This window comes from Monopterus albus, unplaced genomic scaffold (assembly GCF_001952655.1).
Source record: "Monopterus albus unplaced genomic scaffold, M_albus_1.0 scaffold73.1, whole genome shotgun sequence".
Lineage (NCBI taxonomy): Eukaryota > Metazoa > Chordata > Actinopteri > Synbranchiformes > Synbranchidae > Monopterus > Monopterus albus.
In genome coordinates, this window is record NW_018127953.1 from 598,922 (window position 1) to 624,166 (window position 25,245).

The window sequence follows — 25,245 nt, forward strand, 5'->3', positions numbered from 1 at the left end:
CCGTTACAAATAAAGCATACATCAGCTTTATTTTCCTGCATAAAGTTGGCATATCTTCAAAGACAATTTAAATAGCTTTAACTTGTGAGCCTCTATTTAAAGAAATAACTCAAAGCAAACATTAGCTTAATAACTTCACAAACACTAACGCTGGAGAATGAGCCAGAGGACTAAACCAGAATTTAGTTTCAAACCAAAACAACTAACTAGTTTCATAAATCTTACTAGTACAATTTGCACTTTTTTTTCATCATCTAATTCAGCTTTAACAGTTCTCTCCTCGTCGTATCTCTCAGCACACCGATTGTGGTGCTACCACAGTCTCCGCAGTGTTGAGGCATGCATTTAATGCAACATTAGTTGAAGGTGAGACTCAAGCTCCAGGTGTTTGATATTGTTTGATTCCCACCCACTTCTAAGCTGCCCTGTCTGTGCCCTTTTAGAGACACAGGCAGTATTGCATGAATTCAGCGTTAAGCAGTATTTAATCAGAGCATGATACTTTATTTTATTGCATTTTTGCATGCATATGATCAAATAAATGTAGATAATGGCCACTCACAAAAGTTCCCAGCCTTAGTTAATTCGAAAACTGGATTGCGTTTCTTTCCTGTAAATCAAATTTTGACTGCACCACCGGATAGGGGGCAAAAGAGCACAAGCTGGCACACATTTTTCTGACTTTACTCTCTTTATGTGGACATCTTCTGAAACTTAGATTATTCTTTAGGATAAAAGGAGCCTATCCTAGCATTTTCCTTGTGTGGACCACCCAAAAGGTCCACACAAGAAGAAATGTCCACACAAGAAAGGTGTTCCGTCAGGGTTTGGTTCGCACAAGTATATAAAGACAAGCCCACAATGACTGACAGTCACTAGTAAACACACACAACTCACCTCAGGGAGTTTACATGGTCAGATTTTTTTTTGTTGTCTGTTGTTGATATTTGCTGAAGGATTAACTGATATTACAGAATTTTATTTTACCTGCTAGGACTTAATACCAGCGGTATTTACCCACCACTCACTGTGTGTGTCTGTGCATGTGGGTGATCTGTAGTGTTTTGTGCATACCGCTGTGATTATATGGAAGAAAAAAAATGGGGGCTGGAATGGCTCACCTGCCAGCCCATTCCTCCTGAATGCTGTAAGCAGGCAGTCAAACATGTGGTAGAAGAGGCTGCATTTGCCTTTATGTCCCTAAGGAACTGAACAGCCCTACGGTGTCTCATGCACACACATTCCAACATGCTCACACCACACAAATTCATTTTTGCACCCTGGCCCACTCATTTGTTAGCTCAGGGCTTCTGAAAAAGTGCACAAGAGTGCATTCTCCACTAACCTAGTGAAGGGAGCACAGTGCCTACTCTGCAGCAGCTCCTTCACTGAAGAGGGGACCAGGGTCAGGACATGTCTTTGGAGGAGGTTGGTAAAGGATAGGGTCAATTTGGGTTACTTGCAGATAAAAACAACTCCGGACCGAAAGAATTCCAGACTGTGCCTGAGATAGTAATCCCAGATTTAAAACACCAGCCCAGTGAGACTTTTAATCTCTAGCATTTCCAGTCGTAATTGCCTGGACAGTTTTGGCACAGGTAGATATAATAACAGCATTACTTGAATATGTTTGATATCAGAAATACAGAGACTCTATACTCTATACTTTTTTCTTGTCGTGGCTAGAATGTGATACAGACTAAATTCATTCAGATAAATCATCCCAATTTAAGTAATAATTTAATATTACAATTATTCTGAACAGACTAGTAGTTAAATAGGTAATCTGGTAGTTGGGGAACAAAGAACAGAATCACTCCTCCTGCAATGGAATAGATACAGTGTTAAATAAGAAGATTGTCACAGAGTCAGTCAGTCTTGGTGAGGGGTCCAGTCAGAGTTCCCTACCCAGGCCTGGGTCCCAAAGTGCACACGGTACTGTCACGGTAGCATTCTCATTCCTCTACACCCTTCAGCCTCACTGTTTTATCCACAGCTTTTCTTAGGCTGTTACATCAATTTCCGAACTTAGCTTCCTGTCTCCAATTTTAGGAGACAACACCTTGAGATGTACCCAAAAACAGGAAACATCTTGGCCAAATTATATAAGCTCATTGTTCAGCTTACATGAACTTAAAAGTGAACCCAGAAACACTACCCATTACATAATCCATATTAACATGTAACTTAAACCACTACATTCTGAAGTGAAATGCTCCAAATGAATGTTGACATAATTTCACTTTTCTATAATGCAGTTTCCCACTGTAATCTTGTAGAATCCTGAGGTAAACCAAGACTTTGTTTCACATTTATTCATGAAGTGAACTGTGGAATAATAACACCACGTCAATAGATACATATGACTTTATGGCACTCAGTTCATTTGATGGCTATATGTGGCAGGGATTTGTGTTTTTAAGTGTCACTTAATCTCACCCTCTCTTAGGTCCGAGTTATTATTGTCGATGAAAACGATTGTATCCCAGAGTTCCTCCAGTCCATTTACACCAAGGATGGTGTACCAGAAACTGTGACGACAGCAACCTCCCTGCTGCAAGGTGAGGCATTCTCACAAATCTCAAAAGACTCTTTTTGTGTCCAGTCATTATTAGTTGTCTACAACAACACTGAGTGCACATTTATTTTTCTATTATACTGCACATAAATAAACACATACATACATTTTTGATAGTTACTGTGCATATAAGAGGAACTGGAGATGCACTTTGCTGTTTTTCTAACACTAGTAAACAAAATATAACTTTTGTTATTTTACTATTTAACATCATTAATGAACAATCCCCCCAATGGTGAGTGTAACTGCAACAGTGATGTGTGTTTTTTTTTATTAATTTATTTTTTTTTATCAAACATCAAAATGGGGATGAGATTTTTATGTATTTATTAGGTGGTTGTAAAATCAAAGGCTTCATCAGAGAAATTACGTATTTTACTTTATGAGTCACTGGAAATAAAGTGTAACAGTGGGGTAATGTGAATATGTGAATATCTGAGAAACCCTGCTGGAGTGGCTTCCCAACTGAATACATGTGTGTGTGCTTTTTTAACATTCATGTGTTTTGACCAGTCAGAAAACTGAGTAGGTGTTTGTTAGCACTGGCAGCCATGAAATTACTGACGCTTCTATCAGTGCAGCAGCTCTAGCATCTCCTTTCATGTAAATGGTCCAATTTCCACATGGACATTGCTTAAGTTTCATTTAATGTGAGGAACTGTTGTGGGTACAACTTGTTACAGTTTGATCTGTCATGGTGTGACATAACACTGAGAAGCAGTTTTTAAGTGCTAACAGACTGCCAACAAAACTGACAGCAAAGCATTTCACTCAGCATAAAGACTGCCCAGGTAGCCGGCGTTCTCCATTTAAAATAAAATTGATATTTTATAAAGTATAATTTGTGTAAAATGCATCACTAGTAAAACATTTCTTCTCAACAAGCAGCTCAGGGCCATTCAGTTTCCAGCTCTAAACTAAGTAATACTTAAAATTGAGTAAACAGATCTATTTACTCCAGGCTAAAAATGGAAACACCAACAGAGCTGCAAATGAGTACTGACAAGAACAAAATGCAGAGAAATAAAACACCTCATGCAGTACATAAATTATTAATGACTGCACTTTAGACACCCTACTGGAAGTTCTCATTAGCATCGGCTGCAGGTGGAAAACCTTTGGGTTGGATTCACATTATGAAGCTTTGTTGATCATACACTTGCTGTGTTCTTGCTTACTGTATGTGTGCCCTGATCACTGCGCTCACAACTGGGGTTTTCACCATTATTCAAACAGGACATTTGATAATGTGATAAATTACTTACATGCACAGAATTACAGAGATAGAATTAATAGAACAATTCTTTACACAAGATGGCTGCAATAACAATATTGATCCATAAGTTTTTGTTGTTCTTTAATTAGAGCAGTGCGTTGCTCAATATTGTTCCTTCTCATGTTGCTGCCAGCTGGGAGTTTAATTTCCACTGATGCTGATTTCAAATTGTTTAAACAGGGCACATATATTGGCATAACACAGTGTCAAAGTTTGTGGTATAGTTTGGCCGCAAATGCAAATTATATTCTGAGGCAAAAGGTTAAAGAAAAAAATTTGATATGTCACACAGATGTGTTAAGGCAGCCTTCTGGATAGGTGAAACTGTGACTCTAAGAGGAATAATTCACAATAAAACATGTTCTTAAATGCAAACCTAACAAATATATAGGCAAACTGAAGTTTCCAATTATATTCCATTAAGAATACATACGTATGGGTCATTTTGACCCATCTTGCGCATTAACAGGGTACTGATACCAAAATGTTTTATTCAAATATAAAATTGATTGTTTGTAGTGTTAAACTTTTTTTTTAACTCTCTGATGCGTAAGACGGGTCAAAAGTGTCCCAAGTGAATGAATGTTTAACAAGTGATGCATGTTATCACTCAATATTTAATGAACTCCTCAAGCAGAATGTTTTTTAATGATCATTCTACTTAGCGTTTGCTAAATCATCATTGGGATACCAGAGTAAACAATAAAAAATGCTAGTGAATGAGGGAGGAAGTAAATGAGAGAAAGAGGAACCGAGCTATATGGTGTAGGAGGCATAGCATGCGCTCAGCTGGCGGCCATCAACAGGTGCACTAGGGAGGCGAGAAGATTCCCCCTGCTGTGCTGCTGTGTGTGCCCACCCATGTCCCATGTGCATGTGTGTGTTGTGCATTTGGTTGGGGAGAAGGTTGTCCATCTTTTGTGATCTATCTTTGGTTTAAAGGGAAAAAAAAATGTAAAAATGTCATATTAAAATGTATATGAGTAGCTCCCAAAATTAAAAGTTTGTTTCATGAAGAAACTGTATCTGTTAATCATGATAATTTGCAGATAGTGAGGTGGAAAATTGCTGAAGATGCACCTCTGCCAAATATTTTGTTGTATTTTGTCAGAAATCCTTAAAACAAACATGCATAAACATATATTAGAATAAATAGTCCAGTTCTGACTGCACTTAAAACAGCACAGCCCAAACTAAGGGACTGGAGAAATATTTTATTACCTTACTTATTATAAAGGGTTAAAAGGTATCTTATGTAATTAAATGAGCAGGGAAAACAGGCATCCAACACTGTTTTGTAAAATCGTGTGCTTATAATCCCATAATCAGTTAAATTGTGAGAGTGGACAAATTTTTACTTTGCCAAGTTGGAAAAAAATTGCCAAGTTCCAAGCAAGCCAATTATCTTGCTTTCCTTAGAGATCTGAGGCTCCTGCAGTTTCCATACTCAGTACAAGATCATTATATGCCAGAAAGACATGGAAGATGGAGTCAGAAATCTACTGTGCCCACATGTAATGATGCCAGCACTACAATGCTGATTCAAGATTACAGAAGGACCTACTGATAATTAAATGCTCAAATGGTGCTTTGAAGAATATAGATCTGTACTTAGTAAATTAAATATTGACTCATATGTGACATGTGTTTGGCCACTGTGTGGGCCTGGACTCCATGCAGACACTAGTACTGCATTGCTATTGGATGAGAGGTTGCTGCAAAACAGCTGCAATTCAGAAAGGTGACTCTCCTTGTAACACATATTCACTGTATCAAGCTTGCAAGGCTGGCATTAAAAAAGGAAAAAAAAACACTGCTGATAAAAAATACAGTTTCAGTTGTTTGCTTTTTCTCCTGTAAAAAAAGGCAATATGACATTATACATATAGACAAGCTATTTGTACAGCTGTAAAATAATGCACGTGGCAATTTAGGAATGAAATATCCATTTTGCTCACAGTGTTGATATTTTCTTTTCTCCTGTCTTTTGGGAAAATTCCAGCATATCTACAAGCAGCTGAAAAGCCACTGACTGAATAATATAGTTCTGGGAATTTACTGACATAAGCTTTCACACTCTGCAATTTCCTCTATGTTTCAAGCTGTTTATATTCTTTCAGAGTTCAGTGCAGATGTTTCACAAATCAATGAGCGTGAAAGAGAGTGGTAGCCATTTTTATCAAGAATGTATAAGGTAAACACTGAAATGTGAGTAAACTGTTCACAGCATGCTCCTGCTTACCAGCTGAGCAGTTATTCCAAAAGGTGCCAACACAAGGAAAGAAGCTAAAGATCTAGTACTGTTGCATCCAGCTTCCTTTGGTTCTTGTAGTGCTTACTGAGATGTAGTTTAGTTACACTGTTGTCTTTTAGTTTTAGTCCATTTGGTCTTCACTTTGACTTATTACAAGTGAATAAAACATACATTAACTTTTTGTCTGACAGTTTTGGTGGCTAGCATCCTACATAAACATTTTCCACACTAAATGGACTGAACCAAATTGGCAGAAGCACAAGAGCCCAAACCAGGTTACAGGTTAAATATAAACACATCCTCACTGTCACACGGGTGTCCTGGACCCCTCCACCTCCTGACAATCAGACTCTACTCCACTCACCTGCTTCAGACCTGCCTCGCCTACATGTCTGTTCTTCCAGCCTCGAACACTGATTGCAACCATTTTCACCTGTGGCTAATTCAGAGCTTATGTTATTAACACCCACGCTGGTTGTTACTCAGTTGTGTGCAGTTATTAGTGTCAGCCTGTGGTTTTCAGTTCTTTAGAGTTCTACCGAGTAGTTTTGTTTTTTTTTAACCTCGCCTTGAGCGCTTGCGTCACACAGAGTGTTGATAGTGTTCCAATTAATAATAATGAGATCCTCTTCTCTGTTCCAGTTCAACTTCTCAAACATGTTCAGCTTCTGAAAACAGTTGTTTTTTTAAGTGTTGGTTCAGACTGATGAAAAACTGGCCACAGTCCACGAATATTGTACAGTAGTTAATACTTCAACACTCCAGTTTAACATACATTCCACATACAGTAAAAATTGAGTCATGATGAAATAATGAAATAAAACCAGTCATGTGTCAATAAACCCTGATAAAGTTTATAAAGCTTCTTTTAATAAAGTGTGATGTTTATTTTTGCTGACATTTTGCTAAATATACTAATTGTAAGTGTTTTTCTACAAGGCTTTATGGCAAAAAAGAAGTAGAGTTTAATAGCTGAAGCAGTGATGTTAGGTGAACTGAGATGTTGTGTTAATGTGTGAATGTGCAGGTGAACATGTTTATTCTTGTGCATGCATGTTTGGGTGTTTGTTTATGAGTGCGTATGGGCACATGAGCCAAATGCAATGTAAGGTGAATTGGAGAATTGAGAGTTTGATGGTGAAATGTTCTTGTTAGCGGAAAATATGCTGATTCAAATCCCTGGTGTTCTTTTCAGTTTTAGCAAGGCAATCCATTTGTGCCCCAGCGAGTCCTGGCTCCTTGGCTTCCCAATGTGTAATGCAGAAATAAAAATGCTGCAAAATGATGGTCCTTTCGATGCATACTGTGAAAATAACACTTTCTCCCCTTGTGCTCCAGAATTGAACATTTAATTCAGTGGGAGCATCACTTACTTTTCGATCTTTGGTCAGAAGAGAATAGATAATCCTTTGTTCATTTACTCAAATACAAAAACTTATCTCTACTTTAATATTAATAAGAGAACAGACCACTGTTGTTTGATTAAGCTAGTGGCTTTTTTGTCTATTATTTACATTAGCATACTTTATTGGCATAAAAATATTTAAAGCAAAGACTTTTAAGTTTTTTCTAAAGAAACCCAAGTCGAAGAGAAGAGAGAATTGAAAGGAGAACACAGTAGTGGAGCATCATGTTAATAAATGGGTTTTATGAGAATACTCAACTTGCTACTGTACCTGCCGAAACAGTCACTCAAATGCTGTTGATTACAACTGGTTAGATAAAGACATTTAGAAAAAAAAAGTGCTGTTTTATTAAATGGTAATGCTAACCCTTTATTGTAATGTGCTATTGCTGAATAATTCTGGTAATTACACAAAGAGAAATAATGGATTACGGATAGATTGGAAAACTGAAAAAGAGGGCTTAATTGCTAAATTACTACACTCTGTGGCAGTCGGACAAAAGCGGGAATGTTAATGTTTTCACAGAGTTTATGTCCTAACCAAGTGTTCAGTAATCCTAATCAATTTTGTTGTATTATTTCTTATCATATAGAAGTATATACATATAAAAGCAAAAGTTTGATTCCCTCTTTCTTTTTCTGTCCTACACTTTTACTTCTAGTGTAAAGGGGTCACTGTTTTAAGTTTTAAATTTGTATACAATTGAGGTCTTTGCAGTATCTGCAGTTTTCACTGAAAGTATGAAACTAATCCTCTTTACTTTGAACAATGTCAAAAGGGAGGTAACATTCATGTCCTGAAGAAGCATCTAATATGATATTGTGCACCCCTAAAGTGGATCGCACCATTTCCACTCTCCAACACTGACCATGGGCGGAGCCAAGTGGCTGGTCTCCCCCAGTGTCTGATTGACCACCCTGGGTGCCACCCCGCCAGATTCAAAGGGCTCTATTTTCCTGCCAGCACAACTTCCACATCACCTCATTTGCAGTTCTTTTGCAGTTTTCCTCAGACACATGTCTACCTTTTGTTGGGCATTGGTGTGTTCAGTATTTTCCTGCCATGAATCAAGGCACTTATGATGAAATTTGAGGAGAGGCATAGTGAAGCCGTGTGTATGTTGATTAGGCAGTGCAATACAATTCTGGTGCTCATTTTCACCTGAAATAGTGAAAAGAACACTTGCTCCGACCACCTCTTATTGCTGTCACAGGTGTATTTGCAATTTTCCTGACCAGCGCATAGGCTGGGACACACGAGATCAGGTACACACATCTATTCTATTGACCACACCAACTTAAAACTAGAAAAGGCATTTTCGCATGTGAATGCTGATTGCTGAAGAATTGCCCTAATAGTGTTGAAATGGCTGAAGTCCACTCCTGAAACAGCTGAAGGCTGAGATGCAATGCTAAATAATTATGGAAGAAAAGTTGAAGTTGGGTTTAATTTCAACATCTAAAGAAGCTGAGAGCTTAACCTCATCACTGAAACAGTTGAAGGTATTTTGCCAAAGTGAGAAGTAGAAATAAAATTGCTTAAATTTGTAAAAGGATAGAAATATTTATTAAAATAAAGTTTAGCATTCATTTTAAATCACTGTGCTCATTTCCATGGTGTTTATCTGCAGCCTTTAATGTGGAAGTGTGACACATTACCGTACCTTTATGTGATGTTAAGTTGCAATCTTGGGCTTTCATTTTTGAAATTTGATGTATTTCCAATTATCAAATCACTTCTTGTAACTAGATGAGGGCTTTGAATTTTGAAAATCAACTGCACTTCAGTGTCTGGTAACATCATGCATATAATAAGTGGCTTTTATTTTGAAAATCTGCCTTCATGTGAACTAAAGTTACAAGCTGGGGCTTTTATTTTGAAAATCAGGCATGTTTCCAGGCCTTTATGTGAACCTACTTTACTACCCTGGGTACCATGGTAATTTTAATGTTTCTGTTTTATGTAATTAGCTCAACAGGACTCATGCTACCAAGAAGGTCAGTCCATTTATTTTTAACATTGGAAATAGTAGTGTTAGTAGAAAACAGTACAGTCAGAAGTACTTGTAATGAGGGTAGAAGTACTGAATGGGCTAGTACTGACCGGGATATTACAGGTGTGGACACATATCATGGATTACAAGACACTCAGTTAACACAGATATTGACTGACTGTGTGTCAGTTAACAGAAAGAGAGAGAGCGTGTAGAGGACAAATGGCCAATCAACAACAACAGGTGCATCTTTAAGTGAGTCAGTATTTTGAGCACAAACCAGTAGATTTCAGTAAAACATGGCTTCACAAATTGGGCAATAGAAGAAAAACTAAGTCCTGTTAAACAATTGCTTCACTCAGCGGCAGAAGGCTTCAACAAACACTGGGAGTCTATGGGAGACAAACAGTACTCTCTGGAATTTGCCACTTCATTCAACAATTTTTCATCCTTTGACAATAACAAGCTCATTTTCTGATATGTCTCAATTTTCTCTACAGTTTTATTCTATAATTTGTTTGTGAAAGCTTAAGGTTGGCAGAATAAGCGCTGAAAACAGGCTGAACAATTGTAAAAAGGCTGAAGGAGAGCGCTAGAGTGGGTGATGCCACTTTGTGATGTTTTTCAAATGTGCCACCCCTCTCTGGGTTTGTGCCCCAGCCTGGCCACCCCATCCCCAATGTTTTATATCCACCCCTGCTGTTATGGTTTGTCCCCCTCACCAGGAGGGTGAGGGAGAACTACAGTGGGACTCAAAGACTCAAGATTGCTGGCCCAGGTGCTAGTAAAAAAAAAAGGGGGTTTTATGGTGGGGAACACACACAAAGAAAAGAAACAGTCAATGAATACAGTACAAGGACAAACTAATGGCAAGAAATAAAGGTGATCAGGAGTATGAGGACGGACAGGTGAATAGACAGGCTAACCATGAGGACAGACGAACGAAAATGGAAATCCACAGCACAGGAACTGTCAACATGGATAACAAAAAATACGTCTAGCTAACCTCACAGAAAAAACATAAATAGAGATCCCCAGCACAGGAACTGTCAGCGTGGACCTATAACGCTAAACATATAACCAACGTACAAAATGCGATCCACAGCACAGGAACTGTCAGCGAGGAAAACAAAATGACGTACAAATACATACCACAAAATATATGGCTGTTACGGGGTATGCACATTACAGTAGTTAATACTCCGGCGAAGGCGGAACGTCCGCCAGAGGTACAAATAAGGTAGGAGGGTGATTACAGTGATGTGCCCCAGCTGTGCGCAACAACCCACAAGTCACTGATTACAACATGCGACACAGCTGAGGCACTGATCCTGCAAAAAGAGCAAGCAGGAGAGAGAAAGGCAGAAGAGAGGCAGGTCGCGCCGAGCGGACCTGACACCTGCTCATGACAGCAACACACAGAACTGATGGTATGTGCGACTGTGCAGCAGTCTGACTGACTTTACCTGCTGTCACTAACACCTGAAACATGACTTATTGGGACATGTGGACGATATTTTTTATCATGGCTCATGAGATGCTTTTATGTGTTATTTTGTGCATCTGCAGTATGTGTAATGTTTGTGGATTTGATGTCAGGTCAGCAGTTCTTAACCGACTGAAATGCATCTCATCAGTGTATTCAGCTCGAGCAGTCATCAACACCCTTACATGGAAACTTTCAACACAGTGACAAATAAGTTATATAACAAATTAATAATAATTGCAATTCATAATAATTAGTAACAATTCAAATATGTTCTCACAGTAGGCTTTTAATCATGACTCATGAGTTCACATATACTGTAACCACAAGCCCCCCCCCCCCCATTTTACTTTTGCATCAAGCACTTAGCACTTGATTGTTGTTCTAAGTACATATAGAAAAAGTTCACACTTCAGATCCAATGTGTTCTTCCACATTTACCAAAACCACAATCTTTCTTAACCAAAGTGCTTTTTTTTGCCTAAACCAAACCACAGACAGATTTTGTGTGACATTTGTACACTTTGTATGCCTGCTGTTCACCAGAATCATCTCCTTGTTCCTCATTTGCTGTAATTCCTTCATTAAAAAAGAGTTGTCTCTTTCAGTGGTGGAAAGTAACTAAGCACATTTACTCAAGTACCCAAGTGTATGAAGTACATAATGAGTACATATGCTTTTGTAGTGTTAAGTAAAAGTTTGAATACCAGCCTTTTTTTTTTGTAACAGAGTATTATAATACTGTAGTATTTCTAATTTACTTAAATAAAGGATCTGAGGACTTTTTCCACCACTGGCCTCTGAACATAATCTAGTTGTCAGTTACATTTATAACAAAACATATTTGTGGTTGCAGTTTAATTCACAATAAAGTTTAGTACAAGTTAGTCACTGTCATAGCTGTGGGGAATTTATGGGATCCCACTGCTGTTTAGTCACTCTAATTTCTTCTTTTCTGTTCTCCATTTCTCTGTTCCCATTAGTGTCAGCCAATGACTGCGACTCAGAAGAAAATGCAGAATTGACCTATTACACCCTGAGTCAGGACTTCACCATTTCCCTTCATGGGACCATCTTCCCTGTGGGGCCTCTGGACTATGAAAGGCCCAACCATCTGTATGAGTTTGTTGTGATGGCCATTGATAAGGGCGAGGTCCCTCGAACTGGTACAGCTACAGTACGGATTCGAATGGCTAACGTCAATGATGAGGCACCTGAGTTCTCCCAACATATGTAAGTAAGAGTCAGGCTCTCCTGATTCTCACACAGTTCTTCGATGACTAAGAGATAAAACACAATGGAATGAGGTTTTGATGGGATGCAGTAAAATTTAGGATTAGTTATATCTATAAAAGCTGCTACAATCCCTCGCTCCCCTGGCTCCATGCTGGTGAGAGTTACAGTAGTGAGCACTCCATCTAATACTGAAGCACCCAAGCTGTTACCTCCATTGTGCTGAACTCTGTACCAGTGCTTTCCAGTACAGATAAAAACATATGATTCAGCTGGGCTGCTCCATTTCAGGTGCATATATACCAGTCACACTTTTGAGCTGCTACATACAGTTGATTACCAGATGTAGTGTAGCCTCAGGAAACAGGCACAGAGTTGTACAGCTTCTTGGTTCATTCTGTTGTAGAGTAGGCCAGCACATTTCTGCTCTCAAGGAATTTATGTGGGCCCTTCACTGGGAAAGACTTTTCATTCAACGATTAGCTGATGAGACAAGTAGTTCACTGGAAGAAAGTTTTGCTTCAACCAAAAAATGCAATACATATACTAATTGCATCCTCTAAAATGTTAGGATTTAATTAAATGTAATATCTTTGGGTTTTGAAGTGTTTGTCAGAAAAAGCAAGTAATTTTCTAGAAGCCCTAAACCGGTTCTGTGAAACTGCAAAGGACATTCGGTATACCAATTGTAGGTACTGACAGATTACTTATTAGATGCAGCCCTAGTAGTTTTATCTACTGTCTGCTAAAATTATTTGAGTCTAGGAAAAAAAATATATTGTAGTGTTTTGATGGGCTCATCTTGCCTTAAGAATACAAAGATACCATCCTCTACCCGTTTGATTTTAATGTGTAAAGATACAGAACTATCGAAAGCCTAATGGATCATAATTTGTTGGCTTTAGCAGACAATGTTTTTAAACACCACTGAAAATGCACTCATCATTAGTTGAACACCGCCCCATGCGCCTGTGCGCATTTGCCAGCAGAGGGTATTCTACAGATGGCATTTGTTAACGCCACTCTCCGTTGGGGCCTCTGCTGCCGATTGCAGTTTATTGCCATTTATTCCTTAGTGAGTATGAATGGCGTTCTATATGGCAGCAAAACTGCAAATGTGCATTTGGTTACACCAGTGAAACCAGTGAAATGTGAGGAAATAACGTGTTTACTTTTTACAAATATACTTTATTAATGGATACTCCCTCTCCCATATCCCATGATTTTTAGTGTCAGTAGGGGAAAAGAAAAATAGCATAATAAACAAAAGGTCTGATTTACTGACACATTTTCACAAGTTCCTTGGCAGGAATAGATGAACATCTGTAGTTTTGTCACTGTACAGGATAACATTCATATACACATTAAGGGATAAATGGCAGTCAGGACAGGTGCACAGGTACATTGCCATTTGTGAACATGTGTATAAATGCATCTATAAAACAGAATGGTGGGGAAAAGCATTTGACTTTTGATAAGATGCAATTTCAATATGCTTAAAAATTGTGTCTCTACACTTAACAACACAACAGGTGTGTGGTAAAAATAGAAAGCAAAGGTAAAACAGAATGAAGTGAAGACTAAAGACTTTTGGACTTGGGCCTTTACTCAAACAGTCTATTATAACACCTTTCCACTTGAGCGATGATTTAAGAAAAATAGGACACAATTCATCATCTTCCTCTAACAGCCACTCTTGTTTGATGGTCAAATTGTCTTGATACGCTTTAGCATGATGGAGTGGTCGTTTTAAGTAGAAATAATGATATTTTTGTTATTTGTATAAGAGGTCATCTGTGGTGAATCAGTCACTAATGTTTCTTCTGTCTCTATTCAGAGTCAGTGCATACCTGTTTATGAGTAAAGTACATAAAATACATAGAGAGAGAGAGAGAGAGAGAGAGAGAGAGAGAGCTAGCTTGACTGAACATTGTTCATCAGTTCCCCACAGCTGCTTTCTGATTCAACTTTGCAGCTGCTGCTACCCACAATTCCACTGCTCCCCCCAGTGCCACTGTGGTGCCTGCATCTTTTAATTGGTTGATTTTCTGGCAGAGAGCTGGGCAGATTGGTGAGGCAGGGTCAATCAGCCATGTCCACCAGCACTGTCAGGAGGCCCTGAGTGCTCACTCTGTGTGTGTATGTGTGTGTGTGTGTGTGTGTGTGTGTGTGGGTGTGTGTGTGGTGGGCGGGCCCTTGTTTTTCTATACTTGTGTGGCCCAAAATCCAGGAGTTACTATGTTCTTGAGCTACTATCTTGTGGGTACTGGAGGCTGGTCTCCACAATGTAATTCCCTCAATTTTACAAAAATGATGGGGTTTAAGGTTAAAGCATGTGTCAGCTTTGGTCAGGATTAGGGTAAGTCTCCTGGAAATTAATGTAAGTCTACTGTATGTAGGAACCCAGTAATAGATGAAAACAAGAATGTGTGTTTGTGTGTGCACATGCACGTTTTGGGCTGTATTGATTTACTGTCAGTGACAGCAAAATAATCAGTCAGTTTTTCTTCTGTAGTCCTTAACCCTATTCTGCAGCTGCCCCAAAAACAGCACTGGACAATCAATGGATGTATCATACAGACACACACACACACACACACACACAGCGTCAGAGTCATCCATGCAGCCACCCACGTGCATGCTTATGCAGGTGTATTTATATGAACATGCACATGAGGACAGAAATGAACAAAACACAACTGCTATAATGTATATTGGAGGAAACAAATACAGCAGAGACAGTTTGGGAAGATAACATTTACATTTACAAAGATAAAAGTCACTTATTTTCCTGTAGATGCTGTATTTTCCGGTGTGAGGGGACAGACTGTGTACTGTATTTATGTACTGAGTCAATGCATGTGATGGCCAGAGAGGAAAAGAAACAGAGGTAATTAAATACATCATTATCCAGGCAGAAAATCTAGCAAATTTGTATCAATTCTTGCAGTTGGAAGCATATGAAAATGAGTATCCATATGTGAGAGTGAGTGTGTTTGCATGTGTGTGGTTTACCAGTTCAGGATGACTGTAGGCTGCAAGTCTAAAAATTACACCGAGCAGTGTTATTTTGAAGTTAGTGTCATTGCCACTTTCTTTTGACTATCAGTGCAAGAAAGAAAGCAATGAGATAAAATAAATTGTTTTTTCATGCATCCACAAGTTCTCTTAGAACTATCGCTTCAATGCATTCTTAGTGACAGAATGGCCACCATTCATCAATGTATCAGGATCCTATTACTATATCTACCATCACCTGCCTGTTGCTACAGAAACCATCTTGGGAGACTTCCTGTACTTTTCTTGCATGTGTTAGTACACCTTACGTGTGTGTGTTTGTGTGATTCCAATGGTATTTCATATACAAAAACAACAAGTAGAACTGGTTTAAGGTGTGTATTGGTGCTCACTAACATTTACCCTTGGAAGGAACATTAGGTTAGGATTTCAGCATTTGGAGAACTCCAAAGCGTACTGGTCCACCCCAGTTACATTTGTGAAGCTATGACTTGACAGGTTGGGGGTGGGCTTTCCCTGTCAATTGCCAAAGTTTGTGAGTGCGATTCCATAAACTCTATATATTTTTGCTTCAAATTGTCATATGTTTGTTACGGCAAGCCATATCACAAACAATCAGAGAGGACTCCGAAAAATGCAGGACTCACACTCAGGTTTGGAAGAGCAAATAATTTAATGAATAATAAAAAAAAAGGAGTCAACGAGGACCGGACACGGAGATGCTGCTGCAGATCTCGGGCAGCTGGAGATGCTGTATTGACTGGACCGCTAGAGGAGCAATCCGGGGTTGAAGGAGAGGTGTGGCATGCTATATTAGAGCAGAGGATAAGAGTGTGAGTGAGGATAACAGGCATATGGAGATAGTCTATATCAAGTACTAAAACAGAGGACCTGAATATCAGTGGGTGCTCGCTCTAGGAAGGAGAGCGCTGCTGGTTGGGAAAGCAGTCCAAGGAGGCAGGAGCTGGCATAGGACACTGCTGGCCTGGTATGAGGAATCTGGGTAGCGGCGATAGCTGGGGCAGGCTGACAGGTGACAACAGAGCAGGTTGAAGGGAGACATGATGAGGGATGAAGGCAGAGGTCCAGTGCCGGGGGAAGAAATCACAATCGGTACCTACTCCTCTCAAAACACTGGCAAACAGTTCAAACTCAAGGCAGCAATCACAAATCAGACGGGCAGGAATCTAGAGAGTTGCAGGTAATTCAGGTTTCTGAAATCACTGGCAAACAGTTCACAACTCAAAGAAGCCATCAAAATTCAGAATGGCAGATACCACAAAGTCACTAGAAGAGTAAAAATCAGAATAACAGTTAATCCTTCAAATTGCTCAAGTATAATACGAACATACAGAGTTACCGGCAGAATGATGAAAGATCATCTGGCGACGAGGACACACCAATGCTTTTCTTAAGTACTGCTCGGATGATTGAGAGCAGGTGTGCCTCACAGCCGAGAGTGCACTCCCACATGTGCGAGGGTGGAGTTGCCGACATTCCCCGTGGCTGCTGACGAGGTGCTGGGAATGGCCTGATTCATGGACGTAACAATGTTGTAGTATATGACAATATGAATGTCTAAGAGAAGATCAAGGGAGTTGATGAGGAGGTGTTTGTGAGTGCCTGGTATTACTCACAATGTAGGGACTGAAAGCTGTTTGCACACTCACACTGTGGGGACTTCATAAAAAAAAAATCCTTAAAAAGATGTTCAAGATGCTGGTCCCCACCATGTAAAACATTGAATTTTAGAGTGATGACTTGGTTGAAGGTTTTGGTTAGGTTCAGGTCATAATAAGGGCTAGAGCTGGGTAAGTAGTGGTTATGATTAAAGTTAAGGTAAGTTGGGAAATGAATGTAAGTCCTTGTAAAGTCCCCATGTGGAATTCAATTCAGTTCAATTTAATTTTGTTTATATAGCACCAAATCACAACAAAAGTCATCTCAGGACACTTAACAAAGTAAGGTCTAGATCTTACTATTATTAATATTATAGAGGAAAAACCAAACAAATCCCCCTTGAGCACGCACTTGGTGTCAGTGGGGAAGAAAAACTCCCTTTAATGGAAGAAACCTCCAAAAGACCCTGGCTCTTGGTGGGCGGCCTTCTGCCTCAACTGGTTGGGGCGAGTAGATAGAAAAGAGAGAAAAGAAAAGGAACAAGACGTAACAAACACAACAACAAACAAACAAATATGGGGCAGGTTGATGTGGCCAGTCACTGCTCATCAGAAAAGTACAGCAACAGAGCAACGGATACCTTCAGATAGGTAAAGGGAGAGAGACACGCACACACTACAGAAGCGAGGAGACACATATTGTAGTGTGGAAAGGTGAGGAGAGGAGCTCAGCATCATGGGATGATCCTCAGCCTAGGTCTATAACTAAGGGATAGTACACCAAACTAAACTTATCCTAGAATGCATGTCCAGTAAGTTCACAGATACCACTATATGGGTGCCTATGAAGGTCATCCTGTTGACTAGAAACCACTGTTACAGTTAAATATACTCAGTGGCAACAGGACAGCTCAGGCCCCCTGTTTGCTTGTGGTTACCAAGATGGCTGGCAGCCTTATCCTTGTTCAGCCACATTAGTTGTGATGCCATGAAATATCGGAAGATATATCGCAACATACTAAGTACCTTTCTACCCTCACTCACTATTATATTGATTAACAAAATTATTATATTTACCTAACTATAAGCTTTATCAAAAAGGAAAATCTTAAGTCTAATCTTAAAGGTAGAGAGAGTGTCTGCCTCCCGAACTGAGACTGGGAGTTAGTTCCATAGGAGAGGAGCTTGATAGCTAAAGGCTCTGCCTCCCATTCTGCTTCTGTGGACTCTAGGAACCACAAGTAAACTTGCACTCTGAGAGCGAAGTGCTCTGTTGGGATGATAAGGCTCTACGAGGTCTTTAAGGTATGATGGAGCCTTGTCATTAAGGGCTTTGTATGTTAGGAGAAGGATTTTAAATTCTATTCTGAATTTTACAGGGAGCCAGTGGAGAGAAGCTAATATGGGAGAGATATGATCTCTCTTGCTAGTTCCTGTCAGTACTCTGGCTGCAGCATTTCGGATTAACTGGAGGCTTTTTAGGGAACTATTGGGACATCCTGATAGTAAACAGTTACAGTAGTCCAGCCTGGAGGTAACAAATGCATGTGCCAGGTTTTCAGCATCACTTTGAGACAGGATGTTCCTGATTATGGTGATACTGTGCAGGTGAAAGAAGGCAGTTTTAGAGACTTGGTTTATGTGTGATTTAAAGGGCATATCCTGGTCAAAAATGACTCCAAGGTTCCTCACAGCATCCATCTGGTTCATAGATAAATGGAACTGAGTATCATCTGCATAGCAATTGACATTTATGCTGTTTCCTGATATTACCTAAGGGGAGCATGTATAAAGTGAAGAGAATTGGACCTATCAAAGAACCCTGTGGAACATTGTGACTAACTTTAGTCTGTGTTTAAGATTCCTCACTAACATGAGCAAACTGGAATCTATGTAATAATTAAGATTTGAACCAATTTAGTGCAGTTCCTTTAATCCCAATAACATATTCTAGTCTGACATGCAGCCAAGGCAACCTGTAGTGTTGTTGGTTTTAACTGTTTTGATGGTTTTACGCTATTTATTAACAATGGCTTTACTCGTTGCAGGAGTGATAGCCACTGCTGCTTTGCTTTGCCTTGTTCGCTTTGTGTTGCTTATGTACAGTAACGGTTTGCTTTGCTTATTTTTGTGTTGTGTACTTTTATGTTAAGAAGCTTACTCGGTATTATATTTCCTGTTCATTGTATAGTACTCAGGTTTTATGGTGTATATAAATGGTTTGAGGTGCAGGGAGGCAAGACCCTCCTATGTTGGTTTGGTTTGGGTTGGTTTGGATTGATTGTTGTGATGTTTATGTATGGATCTTTTCTAACCTGTAGACCTCTGACCATTTATTATTCCTGTTCTGCACTGTATTTATTGAGTGGGGAGTAACTTCTTCTTAACCATAGTATTTTAGCTTCTGGGGTTAGGCCTTTTTAAACATTGCTTCACTGTTAACTTAATTAGTGACTCAAATCAATCTGTATTTTTGTGGACAAACCCAACATCTCTGTGTGTTTGCAGACTTATCTGTGTGTGGTAACCCAGTACTTGTAGAGTTTCTATGAATTTGACCTCTTGAAACAGGATAATAGGATAATAGAAGGATAATATTCTGTGAGAGTTACTAAAACGTATTAGTGTCTGGGTTGCATAGGCCTGTACACTGGCCTGGTCACATTTGCAACATGTTTTTCAAGGGGTTTAGGAATAAAAGGGGGATTGGATACCAACAATTGTTGAGGTCAACTTGGAGAGAAGCAGTCTAAATATACCGTAATTTCCGGATTATTGAGCGCACCTGAATATAAGCCGCACCCACTAAATTTAAAACGAAAAACAGTTTGTACATAGCTGCAGGTGTCCACACTGTAACATGAGATATTTCGACAGCCAGATCGATTGCCTTTAACTTGAAAGCTGCATCATATGCATTTCGTCGTGTGTTTTACATGATGAGGGTGTGTGCATGAAGTAAATAAAGTAGCGGCTTATAGTCCGGAAATTACAGTTAATGAGGTCTTACAGATGTTTCTAAAGCCATTGTACTTGATGACACATCTGTGGGAGTTGTGGAAGGGATCTGATTTTTTTTTCTCTAATAGTTGTGATTTTATTTGTAAAGAAGTTCATGAAGTCATTAAGACTGAGATCTAAGGGGATATTAAGCTCAACAGCACTGTGGCTGTTTCTCAGCCTGGGCTTGTTCTTATTTTCCTCTGTCAGTGATGAATAAGGTGCGGTTCTGGCACTATGAAGGGCTTTTTAAAAAAAATGTTATTAAACTATCTTTCTAGGCTAGGAAAAACTCTTCTGACTTAGTGAAACACCACTGAATGAAAACAAACTTGCATTAGTGTCTCTGTGTATGGTGAATGATGTTTTTCCTTAATATCAAATGACTTTGACTAAAGTCATGAGTACTGTATAATCCCTGTTTCTTTTTTTTTTTAGTTTTTCTTTCCATTTTTCTTTCTCATGATATATTGACGTCTCTTCTGTGTCTACCTCTTGCACTGGCAACACCTGTTATTGTTCTGGGAGGTGTTTGCCTCCAAATCAGATTGTATTTCTCATTCCCTGTTTTTTATTTCATGTGTTAAGTTAATAATAACCATTGCACAATCTCCATAGAGAAAGACAATTGGTCCCATGCAGTTAAGGTCATGTTGACTTCAAAACTGACATTAACAGCGGATTGCACTGAAATATACCCACTCAGTTCATCATGGAGACACATTATCTACAAGTGTTTGAGCACATAATAATGCCATATTCTATAATAAACCACACGTTTCACATATGAGAATAACAGAAGAAACATTTTAGACTTTTTGTGTTTGTGTGATGAGGCTGAGGTCTTATTAATGACCTATATAAAAAAAAACCTCTTTCATTATGTACAGAAACTTGTAATGCCTTCAGTGTCTTCTGTTGTAACTTTATTCTATTGTTCTTGTGTTTTTTTTTCTTAAAGCAATGCACATAAAGTAAGCAAAGGAAGACAAGCCAAATCCTGAGCACTAAATTGGTTCTGACTGTCATGCCAACACCTTGGATGGCAGCTTTGATGTGTGATATGTCCATTCCATTGACCAATTGCCATAGTGAAAGATGATATGCAAAACATTTTCAGTTTTGAAAATTTTTTGAAACGTTTTATTCTGTTAAAATTCACTAAAGATTTAATTACAAAAAAGAAAGAAAAAAAGAAAAATGCTCCACACAGACTCTGTCAGACAGGGTCTAAAACACTGACATTCAGCAGCATTTGGTTTGGTGAACCTGTGCATGTGTGCATGTAAAGCTAAACAGTTGTACAGCACTAAACTGTTTCAGATGTTTAAAAGAAGGTTCTCAGATGACAGATAAGATTGGATAAATAAATAGATGGGATAGACATGCTGACAAACCATACAACAATCTGTGCAACCGACCTCTGTACTCATAATTTAGTTTCAGAAACCTGTGGAAGGCTTTATCAAGGTTTGAGCAACCTGAATTTTCTTTCTAGTGAGCCAGTGTAGTAAATGGGATACTGCTGCATTTCTTTGCAGGTGTGCCTTTAATTACATTACCTGGTACAGTAGTTAATCTGCTAAATATATATGTTGTTGTAAACTGTGTGGTGATTGATCAAGTACACACTAAAGTTAAGGTCTGGCAGTGAATGATAATGTGGATTTATTATATTGTCACTTTTGTCAGTCATTCATCACCTATGATTAGAGGGAGACGTTAATCAAGTATTAACAATAACTAGGCAGGCAACTGCTAAGGAAACTCATAGTTTTGTAGAAATGATGGAGAGTTGTTGGATTATTAAGAGTCAAACATTCCTGCAGACTAAATGTGGATAATGATATAATTTCATATAAGTAACTGGGCTTTTCTGTATTTCCTCTAAACTATGTATATAAAATGTTTACCCAAATATGATCAAAACACAATGGTGCAGTGGTTTTCATTGTGACCTGATAGCGTGAAGGTTCCAAGTTCAAACCTTGTAGTTGATATTAGCCTTTCTGTGTGGTTTGCATGTTCTCCCTGTGCCTGTTAGGTACTCTGGCTTCCTCCCACATTCTAAACACACAGAAACTACTCTAAATTTCCCATAGGTGTGAGTGGCTGTCTGTATCACTGTGTCAGCACTGTGACAGACTGGTGACCTGTCCAGGAAGTAGCCTGCCTCTTGCCCAATGTTGGCTGAGATTGGCTCCAGCCCCTCACAACCCTTTACAGGATAAGCAGTATAGATAATAGACTATTATTTTGTGTTTTGCTCCCAGTTTGATTCTGTTAGAGAGATATTGTTATTTTAGGTTCTTCCTTCTAATAAAAACACTTTAAAGATTCAATAGACTGAGCAATTACCTTTTATTCATAATATGTGCAATGTGAGGTGTAATTCAAAAAGAAAATGGTTACGATTCAAAGTACTGATTAATATGGAGTCAGAAAGTAACTCACCCGAGTACTAGTATAGATCACCTTGTGGTCTTGACTGCTAACTATTCAACATGCATACACAGACACATACCGGTAGTATTACTTGGTCTCTTTCCATCATTTTCCATCAACAGCTTATCTGCATGAACTAAATGAACTCAATAATTAAATTCACTAATTCATTTTCACAACTGATATGAAGCACTGGTCTAAAGGACACATCTATATTTCTCTGTAGATCAACAGAATGAAAGCAAACTAAAACAAAAAGTAAAGCAAAATGGTTAAAAAGTGGTTAGTGCTTGGTGGTGTATGTCTGAGCTGGTTTTCAATTGATTGCTGCATTGATCTGGCCAAATTAGAGCTGTGGTACAGCCCAAATGTGATTACAAAAGGCATCTCACTGTTGCTTGACTGCTTGGCTTTGTGTGTCCTCTCAGTCATCCATCCAGCTCTCTCTCTCTCTCTCTCTCTCTCTCTCTCTCTCTCTCTCTCTCTCTCAGACACTCACACAGGCAGTCGTTCATGCAGTAGATGCCTACAAGCATCTGCTTGAAAGCATTGGAGAGAGGTTTTTGTTGAAGTTAGTTCATTTAAGTGTCAAGTAGGATTAACCTTAAAATGCCTCCTGAAAAATTTACCATGGCAGTGGACCATTATCTCTTTGATGTGTATTTATGAAATTGACATAATGCTTGACTTTTAAATGTTAAATGTAATGATCAGTCTGCTGTTCATCTGGCAGGACAGAAACTGTGAATTTGTCGTCTATACCATTATCATGCAAAGCTATCCATTTTAATGAACTTTTTGTTTGTTTTTTGGGGGGGTGCATCATTGTGTACATACTGTATGCACTCTCTTAGGCATGTAGGATCTGATGAGGTAAGTATAGTTTTGGGTTTAATAGTGAAAGCTTTCTCAAAGAAATTAAGTATGTACAGTACAAGTAAGATGGATGAATTGCTGTACACTAACTAACAATTTTCCTGACAAAACAGTTTCACCATAAGTTCTCTTTAGCAGCTGTTCTGGAGCTTTTGATCACAGCACATGATTGTTCTCAGCAGACAGTAGATAGTTGCCATTGTTTGTGGAAGATAGCACAATGCTCTAGAACAACTGCTGTGCTGAGATTATTTTGTGAATTATTTCCAAGGCTCGGAATACATTTTAAATCTGAAATCACTTTGTTTTCTTAAGATTGTTTCATCATTAAAGGTAAAAGGTAAAATGCTGATCCCACAGTGATGTTTACAGATTGCTTGTTTTCTCATACCAACAGTTTAAAACCCAAATATTAAAATAATAACAATTAATGTTTCAAATATTAAAAAAAGAAAAGCAGCAAATCCTCACATTTGAGAAATTGGGTCCAGAAAACATTTGGCATTTTTGCTTGATATGATGCTTAACCAAGCAATCAATTACCAAAAATAATTTTGTTTGATTAAAGTTTTATTGTTTGCATAATGCATAATTAGGTAATCATCTAATTGTTCATCATCATTACTATAAATGGTGGAAGTTTTCAGCGTATCACAAAGTTGGCATGCTGAGCAGATACAGGCCAACATCAGATGTTGTTGTCAATTCAGACTTCTTGTAATCATAATCCTAATTGTAAACTGACTCCATTTGAATCTATAATGATTACACTGTGTGCATCTGTAATTCAGAAAGAGTTAATCTGGGGAATCAGGACAAAAGATGTTTGTAGCCTGTATGAAAGAGTCATGTATAAATTCAATTGCACAGGCAGAATCTGTAATTTTCTATCACATTGCAGTCAGAAAGACCTTGGTTTTTCCTGGCTTTCAGGTCAGATTAATATAAGCAATTACCTAATGATCTTTTAGATAACTTCCTTAGACCACAAGAGGAAGCTGTTTGATCAATGGGCCCTATGCGCCTTAGAGAAACAACATAATAAAGAAACAGCACAACATCTCACTTTACCTGACTTGTATATTGATCTGAGGGGAAGTGTGTGGCTTGCAGAGTGTGAGCTGAAATTACTCAAATGCTGCAACAAGACTTTACAAACAGAGCAAACAAATGGCACTTCAGTGATCTTCCCAGGCAGAACTATAACCCTAAATCAAAAAAAAGTTGGGACAATATGTAAAATCAAAATTAAAACTGAAAATAGTGATTTGTAAATCATCTGTGTCCTGTATTATATTGAAAACAATGCAACAGCACATTATTTGATTTGATTGATTTTGATTTTTTATTTTTTTATTATTTGATTTATTCATTCAAGCATGTAAAACAGTTATGTCAACACATGTAATTTCACACATATCCAACAGTAATAATCCAATATCAATTTACTTATACCTAGTACATGCTTGAACGGAGTAGGAAGAAGTTAGACTTATCTAGTCCTACCCCATGACATCATCTTACAACTTTTAAGTCCTAAGCAATATCTCTACATAAATTCTCTACACCACACAAGTAATATACCACAGAATTATTACACTGTTAACATTCTACATAATTGCATTCATAGATAATTATCTTCTACGCCACACAGTGATATACTAAAGAATTATTACAGAGTGTTAACATTCTTACCCCACACCCACAATGTTCCATCTGATTAATCATTAAGCCTGTTCTTGCATATATCTTGATTGACACATACCTTTATATTTATGTTTAAACTCATCAATTCAAGTACTATTTTTTATGTTCACATTTAAATTATTCCATAGTTTTACCCCAATTATGGAAATACAGAATCATTTTTTGGTTGTACGTATAGCATGAATTTTTAAGTTTAACTGACCCCTTAAATTATATCCCCCTTCCCTTTCATTAAATAACTTTTGAATTCCACCAGGTAATAAATTGTTCCTGGCTTTATACATAAACACAGCAGTTTTATATCCCACTATATCAAAAATCTTAACAATTTAGACTGTATGAAAGCTCCATTGG

General features: G+C 38.4%; 1 protein-coding gene and 1 long non-coding RNA gene across 2 annotated transcripts in view; one reads left to right on the forward strand and one right to left on the reverse strand.

The window, feature by feature from the left end:
- LOC109963402 (neural-cadherin) overlaps nt 1-25,245 on the forward strand; it is a 439,917-nt gene that overhangs the window by 146,210 nt on the left and 268,462 nt on the right. Inside the window, exons 5-6 of the mRNA XM_020605911.1 lie at nt 2,450-2,561; nt 11,977-12,226. Of these exons, the coding sequence (XP_020461567.1) occupies nt 2,450-2,561; nt 11,977-12,226 (362 nt within the window). The remainder of the gene's footprint in view (nt 1-2,449; nt 2,562-11,976; nt 12,227-25,245) is intronic.
- LOC109963401 (uncharacterized) lies at nt 15,967-16,677 on the reverse strand. Its single transcript, XR_002275397.1, has 3 exons — nt 16,605-16,677; nt 16,136-16,270; nt 15,967-16,052 (listed from the first exon to the last, which is right to left on the reverse strand). It is a non-coding gene; the product is annotated as an uncharacterized LOC109963401 (long non-coding RNA).